Raw genomic sequence first — 12,027 nt, 5'->3', positions numbered from 1 at the left:
TTCACACACACAAATGGTCTTGGGTGAAATTTTTATAAAATGATTTAATTATACTGATGTCCTTCATGCCAGTTATAGCATAAATCTGTCATCTTTGACTAACACGGTTTTAAAAAAGAAATGTAATGAATAATTTATCAAAAGGTCTATATTGACTTGTGATATTTTGTGGGCTGTCAGTCTACATCCTCTAGATCTATGGCAGTCATCGATCGTGGATAATTGATTTATAGCTTCATAAACCTCATATTTGACATTGACATAAGAGTCAGAGCTGAAAATATAATGTTTTAATTGTCAATTTGTTTAAAATTCAATATTCAAAATCCTTTAACTGCCATATTTAATAATCTGAGACCATCTATTGTCTGAAAATCTAAAACTAAATTTGTTTTAAAAAATCAATAGATAGAAAAAATGAATGAACTGATACGTTTTTTTTTTTTTAAGGATTATCAAATGTGGATTTGAACAGTATAGAGTACGACCGTGATAATAAAGGATTACAAGGAAGACACAGCTGATTAAATGCTCTTAATTTGAAAGCCGAATGTAATTTACCGTAAAGTTTAGCGAGAACTCTCCAGATTTAAATTTGGCTCATGAGTGAAGAATCCCGAGCGATAGTTGTTGTCTGTGTAATGAAAGATAGACTCAACTTATGTTGCTTCTGTTTGGTTAATATTGCGTGGTGCCTTCTGTCATTGGCTAGATTTACGCAAAAAGGACGAAAGTTTATTATAATGAGTATTAAATGGGTCAATATAAGCGTGAGAAAAACAAAGAATATTTAAAGCCAAAATATAGTTTTAAAATATTCTATTGTACTTAGTCTTATCTCCTTTTTATACGATTGGGATTAAAACCATTTTCTTTGTCTATAAGGATCTGTCAAAAGAGATCAGCATCCTAGATTGGTTGGCGGGCGGCATATCAATAAGAATTAGCTGTTAAGGTCACCGTTTTTGTGAGGGTTGTCGAGAGGGATGGAAACTCACGTGCAGTGATATTTTTGTAAATTCAAACAAATGTTTCTCATTTTCACAAATAAAACATTTAATAGTCAGTTCCACTACATTTAGTTTTATATGACTAGTTTTGAGAACGTAACCCCCGCAAATAACAAAGGACTATGGTCCTTTGTAATGAATTTTAAAATAAATGTGCTCTACATTTCAAATGTAATGTTTAATGCTTGATGATTATGATTTTATTATTAGCTTTTATCATAAAAAGTGTGACTTCAAAGACTAAACAATAGCACTTGGACTGTGCATATATCTGCCAGGAAGCTAATTGTGCATCATAATAACACAACATATGGTCAAAATCAATGCAACTTCCTCTATGTTTGTGTCTTGTGGAAGTTCCTGTCATGAGTTAATACTAGAAAAAAAGAGAGATTGGTCTTACTAGAACACAGGTTTGTAGCACCTTATCTTAACCACTGTGCCACCAACAACATCATCTTTACCGCATCAAGAGAGTGGCCTAGCAACATGTACATTATGAATTAATAATAGCTTCACAGTCACATGCCTTACCAGAATGTCCCTGAACGCCTCACTAAACAGAGTCTTCAACTGTACAGCCATCACTGTTTGATTAATTTAAAATACAACTTGATTTACTTAACAATACAGTATGTTCTGAAGCAGAGGTCCCCAACCTTTTTTGTAGCGAGGACCGGTTAAATGTCAGGATTATATTCACGGACCAACATTCAGATAGAAAAGTAAAAAAGTAAAATGCAATAGCATGATCTGCAAAAAAACTTAATTTAAGTGCAATATTAAATATTTCAATATATTCAATATTTGATCATATGGCTAAATCAGCAAGAGCTCTGGACTTGTTACAACATGACGTTTGTGTTTTTGCTGCCGATGCTGTTCTGTAAGTGTGTGTCTTAGTTTGTGTTTTACCATTATTTATATATAATGGGGATGAAACGGAAATTTACTTTCTTGTTTTACTCATTTTCACTAGTCAAGTGTCACTTGCTAGTGTTATCTCAGAGAAAATGTGTTCTTTTTTCAAAATGAAACACCTTTCAGGTAGTAATAATCAATAGAACAGATTATGTAATTATTTATTATTTAATATTAACAAATGCCTCATGGACCGGTACTGTTCCCCGGACCGGGGGTTTGGGACGACTGATGTAAAGGATGCAATAAAAATATTCAAGTGATAAAAGTAACACCCTTCCAGATGTCACAGTATAATCTTAGGAGACAGCGGTGGACAACCAAGTCTAGAATTAGGGATAAACTGTCGGGTTGATTTAGTCTTTGGGTCAAAACGTAAATGTGCCGGCAGCATGTGCGACCAAGACTCATTAAAATCTTACTCTGGCCTCACAAAGCAACGCTCCATAGAAGACATGATGAAAGTGAGGCAGATTTTTACTGAGACCACAACCTTTATATTAAACTATTCAAAGTGAAGCTTTTTTAAGGTTTCCGTTTTTGCTATTTAAAAATAGAAATGAAATAGAAAAAAAATTTATATAACAGGCAAAGAGTTCAAATGTTTGATACAGTTAGTAAAATTATATATATATATATATATAAATATTCTAATCGTAGAACACTCTTTGTCCAGGTCAGAACCAAGTGTGATATCGGTCTACGTTTTAATTCTGTGATGCTAGTTTTAGCATGAAACATGTGGTTACGGTGAAAACGGAGCATGTGTCCTTCATTTGTCCCTCTTTATTTGATTTCTCTGAAATTCATTGTTCAGCCTTGAAAGGTTTTGCTGATTAACCGTGGACATATAAATGTAAAGTTGATAAACAGTCTCAAGAACGGCAAACATTAAACACTATCAGTGGGTATCAATATCAATGTATTGCACATAATCTAGATTTCTGTTCATTTTCAATGACTATTTACTAAGCTATTGGTATATAAATGAGTTCACCCTTAATACTTAAGTATGAGACATGTGTGATACACTGTCTGCTTTAGAGTACAGTTAAAAACACACAAGGCAATACTACCAAAGTCATTAAAACTGACTACTTACAAAATCTGTGTGACTGTTATTGAAAAAGAAAAAACTAAATTAAAAACTATGACATGATTCATTGAAATGTTGCACTTAAGAGGAATATATTAACAATAAAATTTAAATTTTTGAAATGTATTTAAAGTTTCCCAATTGTTGCTCATTTACAAAATAATATATTTACATATGGCCTGAGTATTTGTCATTGGCTTAGAGTATACAGGACTGTTGTAACTCCTTTGTTTTGTTTTGAAACAAAGATGACGGTATCCTCTCGTCCTCAGTCATCGTCTGAATCTCAAATGACTTTTTACATATCTGGCGGCCGGATGTTAAATTGCAACTCACAAGTCAATGAATTATTAAATAAATAATATTTGTAGGGAAGAAAACGAGTGTGTGTTATTGTCTCCAGTAGTCGTACAGCTTGACAGTAAACAACCATCAAGTGAAATTCCAATTATACGTCAAGGCTTTATCGTTACGTGAAGCTTTTGAGGGTGATTTAGAGCGCATGATAAATCCAGCCTCGGCACCACACATAGGAAGCGAGCATGTGATACCTCTGATCTCAGATAATGGCAGGAAAATTCCCTATCTGTCCGCCTCCGGGACGAGCGTGTCTTTATTTATTCATGGTGAATCTGACGCACAATTCTCTGTGGCACTCTTCTTCGCCTACCGGGAGATTAGGAGGGACAATCCGGCCCTGTCGACGCCGCTTTACTCCAGACAGTGAAATACTACAGACAGATGCTCAAATGTAGCGCAAAACTCAGGCTCGGTCCAGAGGCAACATCTGGGTGCACAGGTTGGCGGTGGCCCTGGGGGTGTCTACAGGTCGTCCTCCCACTCAGTTGAATGGTAAAGAAATAAAAAATGGAGTGTCATGCTTGTCGAGACATAAGAAAGCAAATGACAGATTGAGGCTGTCACTTGTCAAAGTGAGAGAATGTTGTTGTAATTTGAGAAAACATACAGGCTAATGACCGAACATATGAGCCGCTGTTATTGTCATCAATCAATGATTAGTTTCACCCAGGAGGGGGCGTCACCGATGATGAATCGCAGATGTCGCCGACACTCCATGATTCACTAGAAATACTGCAGATTCACATATAGAGGTTTATCCCAGGAGGTCATTATTGAATGGCAAGTTCATTTCACTCAAGTAACAGACACGACAGTATAAGATTTTAAAAAATGGAAAAATACAATTTTTTCCCCCCTATTTCTGCCAAGATAAGTATAATTTTCAATGTATTTATTCAGTTATTCAACATCACTGTGAGTTTAATTAAGTGATAACATATAGAATTTAAAAAAGGCAAAAAACAAAAGTGTATATTTTTACTTCATAACACATTTAAAACTTTAACATGACAGGAATAAGCAAACTGAAGATATATGTAAATAATTGAACATACAGTATTTACAATAAAATTTCACGTATGGACGTTTATTAACTTATTTATTTATTTTTCAAGTCCATTTCTGTTTTTAAGCGAATGGAATAGGACTTGAAAATGTCCTGAATTGAAAACTGATTTATTTTATGGTTTAGAGTGAGTCTCAAGCTCAAGTAAAACAAGCCTTTTCTGTACGAAAAATAAAATGTTGTAACTTAATTTTACAAAAGCTCTATTTATCTCACTCCTCTCGATGAACTAATCACTGTATGTGATTAATTTAGCATTCATTTTTAGTAACCCAATATTTTTATTTGTATCAATGGTCTTTGACTAGTGATAATATTCACGCATCGCAGTAAGGGTGTGAAAAATGGTCTATACTTAAATGTCACAATAAACATAATGAATTAAGAAAATATTCATGTTTAATTCATTTTTGTGATGCACTAAAAAATTCCGTAAAGAATCTGTGAGATCCTGGCGATGACTGGGGACAAGAGGATACAGTCAACTCCAGCATATTTTAAAGATGATGTTTGGACAAGTTCAGATGTTCTTTTTTAAATACAAATTAAAGCAGTTACGACTTCTTCAAGAGTCATGCAGTTTGAAAATTCTGATCCGCCAGAGTCAAGAACGGATTATTGCCAATACACAGCCCTGATAGGCAGGTGAATCTGGTCTGTGTTTCGGTAATACGAATGCTAAGGTTCTTCTCAATGTATTATTAGTATTGGTATTAACAGTCAAATGGATACAAAGCCAAGGTTATCTGCTTCCTCATGGTGTTTATATTTTTCAAAAGCATGATCCTTCAAGGAGTTACGGTAATTTCAAAAAGCGATATCAAATCTTGTCGGCGGCATCTAGATGAGTCTCCGGAGGTCAAGAGATTTGAAAAGGCTTTCTACGTGAAGGTCTCCTTCACGCTGCACTGAAACATCAGACTTTATTTATCACAGTTCTGACCTCTTATATTTGAGTCCCTTTTATCAAGTTGGCTCCGACCAACACACCACTTTCTCTAATCTCTTCCCGTCACGTCATCCTGGCTGCCACCCTGCTGCAGCCGGCCTGCCACTCATCTGCTCCCAGATTTTCCTCGATCACTTAACAAGAACAGGGAGTCGGCGGGCTGATTCAGGTCACAGGCAGATGTGCGTGGTTATGGTGCGAGTAAAGTTTGACACCCAAAGTTCCAATCTGCACTTAAAAACAAATATATGCCTTTTGCAAGTGTTAGCTTCAACTGTACTGGGATTAATGCATTTAGCTTTGAGATTTAGGCTTTTAAAGTTTGCTTTTATTTTTTAGCTTCTAGCCTTTAGCTTTGGGCTTCACCCCACAACATTTAGTTTTGAGCTTTTAGTTTTCAGCCTTAGATTTTAGCATTTAGAATTTGGCTTTTAGCTTATAACTTTTAGTTTAGCGTGTATATTTTAGATTTATCCTTATAAATAATGGCTTTTAAAATTTAGATCTAAACTTTTTTTGTTTTTAACTTTTATTTTATAGATTATAGCTTTTAGATTTTAACTTTTTGCTTTTATCATGTAACTTTTAGCTTCTAGCCCTTTGGCTTCCGTTTATAGCACTTTTTTATCTTTTAGTTTTCCGTCTTAGCTTGTAGCGTTTAGCTTTTGGCTTTTAGGTTATAGCTATCAGTTTAGCTTGTATCTTTTAGATTTCATCACAATGATTATAGATTTTAGTATAGATAACAAATTTTACTTTTTTTTTTTTTAGCTTATGACTTTTTATAGCTTATGAAAATAAACTTTGTGTGTATGTGTGAGTGTGTTTCGTTTTAAGTTTTATTTTTTGTTATTATTTTATAGATTAAAGCTTTTAGATTTTAGTCTTCAATTTTTAGCTTTTATCTTTTATCTTGAAACTTTAACCTTTTATCTTGTAACTATTAGCATTTAGTTTTTAACTTTTGGCTTCAGCCTTCAACATTTGTTTTTTCGCCTTTACTTTTCACCCTTGGCCTTTAGCTTTTAGCAATTAGTGTTTATATTTTGGCTTTTATCTTATAGTTTTTATTTATGCTTGTATCTTTTAGATTTTATTTGATAGATTATATAATTATGTAATAATGTACAGATTACAGCTTTTAGATTTAAGGTTTTTACTGTTAGCTTTTATCTTGTAACTATAAGCTTTTATCTTGTAACTTTTAGCATTTCGCTTTTAGCTTTTAGCTTTTACCTGTTAGCTTTTGGATTTAGGCTTTAGGCTTTTGGCTTCAGCTTATAACATTTAGTTTTTATCTTTTAGTTTTCAGCCTTTAGCCTTTAGCCTTTAGCCATTGGTTTTCAAATTTTGGCTTTTGGCTTTTATCTTATAGCTTTTATTTATGCTTGTATCTTTTATATTGTATTTGATAGATTTGGAATTTAGCCTTTAGCATTTAATGTACAGATTTTAGATTTAAGTTTTTTACTTTTAGCTTTTAGCTTTTCACTTGTGGTTTTTGGCCCTTTGTTCAAAACATTAGGTTTTTAGCTTTACACTTAAAAAATGATTAAAATGTATTAATTTTCTGGGATTTAGCTTTTAAGTGATAGGTGGACGATTTCTGATCAGGTGACTTGTGCTTCATCAGGATATAGTTTGAAGGACCACTAGATGGCACACTTGCTTAAATTAGTGATTCAGAGCCAAATATTATTAGGAGCAGAGAATTACATCTAGTGGCCTTTCAAAATGAAGACACTGTACAGTGATACCTCGTCCGCTGTGTCATCCATCGCAACTAAAATGTATAGCTTTGTGGTCGAATTACATATTCACTGAATATACAAAGAAACAAGGTGTTATGGGATGGTGAGGCATCATCAACCAATCCCTGGCATCCTGTGTTCCTGAGCTTGATTAAGAGAAGTGTTACGATAAATTGTTCTCGATTCAAAAAACGCATGTTTCTTCATGGTGTTCGTAATTGAAATCTTTATTTTCACAATCGGGATGAGGTCAATGGATACAAAATGAGGGCAGCATGATGGAGCAGTGAGTCAAAGGAACTTACACCATGGATGTATAAAAATAGGACACAGGTGTAAGTGGGTTTGAGCCAGCACTGCGATGGACAACCTCTCTTTCTTATTGAAATCAGTGGCAGAAAATTATTAATGTTTTTTAATTAATATTAAAGTAACTCAAGTTTATGTATATTATCCATACCAAAATATTCTGTAAAAAATGAAAAGTAGTATACATAACAAATCAGATGATAAAGAAAAATACATACATACACATAAAAATACATTTCAAGTACGAATACTATGTCTTCATGAGGGCTAATGTTTTTTTTTTTAAATGCCATCTGTGGTAGCAGGCATTAAATCCTTGTTGTTATATAACGATGCTTAAGGCCATATTAATTATTAACACACAAGAGATTTGTTTTTCATTTGTGATTCTGTTGTTGCTTAACAAAGACTTGAGGGATCTTAAAGATAAATCTAGGACTGTATGTGAAAGAAAGAAATAATCACATTCCTGTGGATGTAGTAGTTTTTCCAGGTACTTTCCTCAACTTTGTTTCGTTTATAGTATATTTCAAATCAGATCCTTTTCTTTGCAAAATAAATTAATAAATCACTGCGTAGAAAACTGGTGAATAAATCAATGAAATTAAAATTAATTAAAATCAATTAAAATTCCGGTCACTAGATGGCAGCAGTCATTCTGTCCTCCACAGCCAAATGATCAAGTGTTTACGAGATTCTGGCGATGAATGAGGATGAGAGGATACAGTCAACTCCAACTGTTAAAGCCGACATAATTCGGTTACAAAACAAATTAAAGCAGTTATGACTTTGCCAAGAGTTGTATCGTCAAATTTCATGAGAGTAACAAAGAGAATATTTTGTACTTTTTCCACCTCCTTCATTTGCTTCACTCTTTAGAAAGCCAGCTTTTTGGCAGATGAGGCAGAGGACCCCCTGAACAGGAAGCCAGCACCGAGTACACATGAACAAATAACTGTTTGCACATAATCACTTCTCTGGACCATTTAACTGCTCAAGAACCTGTGACTGGTTGTGTGGCCATGGGAGGAAATTGGAATGACCAGAAAAAAAGCCACTCAAGCAAGGAGACCCAGGTTCACTGCATAAGTGGCCTCAAGCTCAAATTGAACCTGTGACCTTTTTGTTATGAGGCTGACGCACCAACATCTTTGACACAGAGCAGCAAATGTGAGGTTATAAAGGAGAAACAAACATAAATAAATGGATGGGCTACACTATTTTGATTCTCTGGTATTTTACAAATTAGGTAGATCTGCAGATCTTCATATTCCGTCCATCACGCCTACAGACTCATTACCATCACAAAGACGGTTCATCTGCACCAGAAGAAATGGAGGATATTTTTTGCCACACCAAAAAAACAACCGTCACGGAAGAGCTGCAGGACGCTGTTCTCCAACATTATCTCTTCTGAGGACCCCCGCTGAGATGTTAGTGTGTTAGTGGGAAAGATTCATTCTGTTTTTCATAGTGACAAAAAAACAGGTCAAATTTAGCTGAGTAATAAGATTCCTCTCCTGCGGCGTATCCAGCTGTCATCCACCGATAATAAAGTATTCTTCTGCTGCGGCAACTTTAGCCTGGAGCCGCTGCCATTACCAGGAGCATCAAAAGATCCATTGCTGGAACCAGGAACTTCAAAAATCTTTATCTGACATGACAATGAATTAAATTTGAGTTGTTTTTTTTTAATCATAGAGCTCGACATCATAAAGACGATATATTCTCTTTCACAGCTTCAACACAGGAATCATGCAGTTCCATCTACCACAACACCATTGAGCTGCAATTCTAAGTGTGTGTGTGTGTGTGTGTGTGTCTCTGTGTGGTAACACAGGAAGCCTTCAGCATTCTGTGCCATCATCTTCATCTCTGCTTGTAGTCATACCTTAGGTGTTTTTACTTTCTTTTGTTTCTTTGTGTCCTTTCACGTCAGTGACATGAAGCACACAGTTGTCCACAATAAGTCCGTTTTAAAGAAACACATGCATTTCCAGTTTGTGATCGGGTGTTTTTTTTTTTTTGTGTATAATTGAACATGCAAGAAGGTCAAGCAATATGTAGACGGAAACCAAACCAAATAGGAAAAGGTTACAGAAGATGAATCTACAAAATGACATTAATAAATAATAGATGATAAATCCAAATTCCTGTGGTGCATTTGTAAATGATTTACTGTATATGGAAAAAATCTTATATCAGTGCTTGCGTCCATATATATACTCAATTTGACACTACAACTCGGTGATGGGTTGATGAGGCTTCATGAAACTGCTGAGGAGGTATCATGAAACAGCCAATGTCTTCATTTTTAAAGACCACTAGATGGCACTCTCACTTTAAAAATGATGCCAGGTTTCATTGAGTTAGTAGATCAGAGCCAAAGATTATGAAGCAGAGAGTGACATCCGGTGGTCTTTAAAAACTAAGACACTGTATCATGATACCTCATCATCTGTTTCATGAAGCCTCATCAACACATCAGCACTAGAGAGAAAGAGATATACTAAGTATAGCTTCGTTACAGTATTTAATGAAAGTTTGGCTGAGCATGCAATTATAGTATTCAGTACAAACATTTCCTTAAGCTTAATGACGTGCTTGCTTGAGACCTTGGCTCCAGCAAGGGCTTAAGTAATCTGTGGTGCGAGATGTCAGTTATATTTAAATGGAAATACATGATTATCTTTATACGATAAGGTTTTAAAAGTGCATTTTTGATGATGAAATTAATGAAAATTTGCTTAATTTAATTAAAATGAGTATTTCTTAACTTCGATTAACAGTTTTTAATGTTTTAAATACATTTTAAATTACATTCTCTGACAAATCTCTGAGATTAAAATTAAAAAAAACATATTGTGCGTGTAAAAGGTTGAACATCTGTGCTATAGTATCTTCAAATTGATGTATGTCTCTTCATAATACATGACATTTTGTTGCTGGTGAAGCACATGAATTATGAAAAGAAAAACACACACAAGGTCAATTTCTGTCCCCAATGAAGCGCTAATGAGTTTCATGCCAAGGAAAACCCTAACAAGGATGAATCCCACAGAGGAATGAATGAACACAATGACTTCCTACTGTAAGGAGGAGGAATCCTACACCAGCAGTGTTCCTCCTCCATCAATCCTAATAGTGGGATTGCCAAGGAGCAGATGTGATTTTATTCCAACAGTGATTGCAACATTTGCATTTAGAGCACCTCCATCCCCAAATTCTCTCTGCAGACCAGCAGGTGCTGATGTAAAAATTAACTGTCTGGGCTATTAGAAATTCTGATCCCTACAAAAAAGAACCTACTCAATTTCGGGGCGTGTGAGATAACAAGGCAAACCTGATTTTTTTTTTTCTAAGAGGAACACCCCAAAATTCAGCAGCAGATGCTCACGGTTGGGACACAAGGGGAGGGGTCCAGGGGGCTCAGCCAGCAGATGATTGGGTTTTTTTATTGAGAAAACAAAAAATCACTTCAAAGCTTAATAACGAGAAGATTAAGCCACACGTCCTAACACTCTTCTTAGAGTTCAGCTTCAGTTTGAAGTATTCTGAGCGCAATTGTGATCATTTATAGTCCTGTCTGAGGCGTTCAGGGACCTCTCAGGTGCGAGTAAACGCGGTTCACACACCAGCTAGGGGTTGGGAAAGAAAAAAAAAAAAACTTACCCCGAATATGACCGTATCCTCTCCGTGGAAAAGCGGGATGAACTTATCTCCACGAATAATCTCCGACTGGTTCAGCGGGCGAAATCGACACAACACCTTGATGTTGCATTCAGTGTTCGCCATGATAACAAAAAAGAGAAGAGAACTGAGCGTCCCGGTGAATTAAAGATGGAAAAGAAAAGGAGTTAAAACATCAGATGGAGAAGAAGAAGAAGAAGAATCCTGTGCGGAGTCAGAGTCGGGGCGAGAGATGCCGGCGATAGTTGTGCGAGTTGTGGAGATGAAAGTAATGCATGAGGTGAAGACTCCGGACCGAAGACGTCAATGGAGGACGAGTTGGTTTGTAGATGAACCTCTGACCGAAGTCACCGCAGATGACAAGCAGATGGAGAGAAACACCAGGAGTCCAAATTGGCAGACTGGTGTGTGTGTGTGGTTGGCTGCAGGGTTTGGGAGACCTCGCTCACCCCCCCTCTCTCTCTCTCTCTTACTCACTGTGTGTGCGTGTGCGTGTGTGTGTGTGTGTGTGGGCGGAGACTACTTCGCTGTTTTCAGCACCACACGATGATCAGTCCGAAGATGATGATACAAGATACTTTCGGGAAATCCGGCATTGCCGAGTCATGCAGTTTGTAGGAGGGATTCCTAATAATTTATAACACCGACCCCACCAGGGAGATTAACCTGTAAATCACAGGCTTTTGCCCTCTGGCTCAGCTCTTTTTTGTTCTTCACGGTCGCCTGATCTACACTGTCAAAAGTTTAACAGAAGAGTACATAGAAAGACATGATATTACTAACATTTGTGTTGTTTGGTAAACAAGATTTTCTTTATTTATACACTACCATTCAAAAGTTTGGGGTCACTTAGAAATTTCCTTATTTTTGAAGGA

General features: G+C 35.9%; 1 protein-coding gene across 3 annotated transcripts in view; it reads right to left on the bottom strand.

Annotated features, from left to right (window-relative positions):
* kif5ab (kinesin family member 5A, b) overlaps window positions 1–11,542 on the bottom strand; it is a 147,663-nt gene extending 136,121 nt beyond the window's left edge. For all 3 annotated transcript variants that reach the window (XM_087801844.1, XM_087801845.1, XM_087801846.1), the window contains exon 1: window positions 11,135–11,542. In XM_087801844.1, coding sequence (XP_087657970.1) covers window positions 11,135–11,257 — 123 coding nt within the window. In that variant the 5' untranslated portion in view covers window positions 11,258–11,542. The remainder of the gene's footprint in view (window positions 1–11,134) is intronic.
* Between the last annotated feature and the right edge of the window lie 485 nt (window positions 11,543–12,027).

Source organism: Callionymus lyra, chromosome 10 (assembly GCF_982586985.1).
Source record: "Callionymus lyra chromosome 10, fCalLyr1.hap1.1, whole genome shotgun sequence".
Lineage (NCBI taxonomy): Eukaryota > Metazoa > Chordata > Actinopteri > Syngnathiformes > Callionymidae > Callionymus > Callionymus lyra.
The sequence above is the reverse complement of the archived record's forward strand: the minus strand, read 5'-3'. Positions and strand labels throughout refer to the sequence as shown.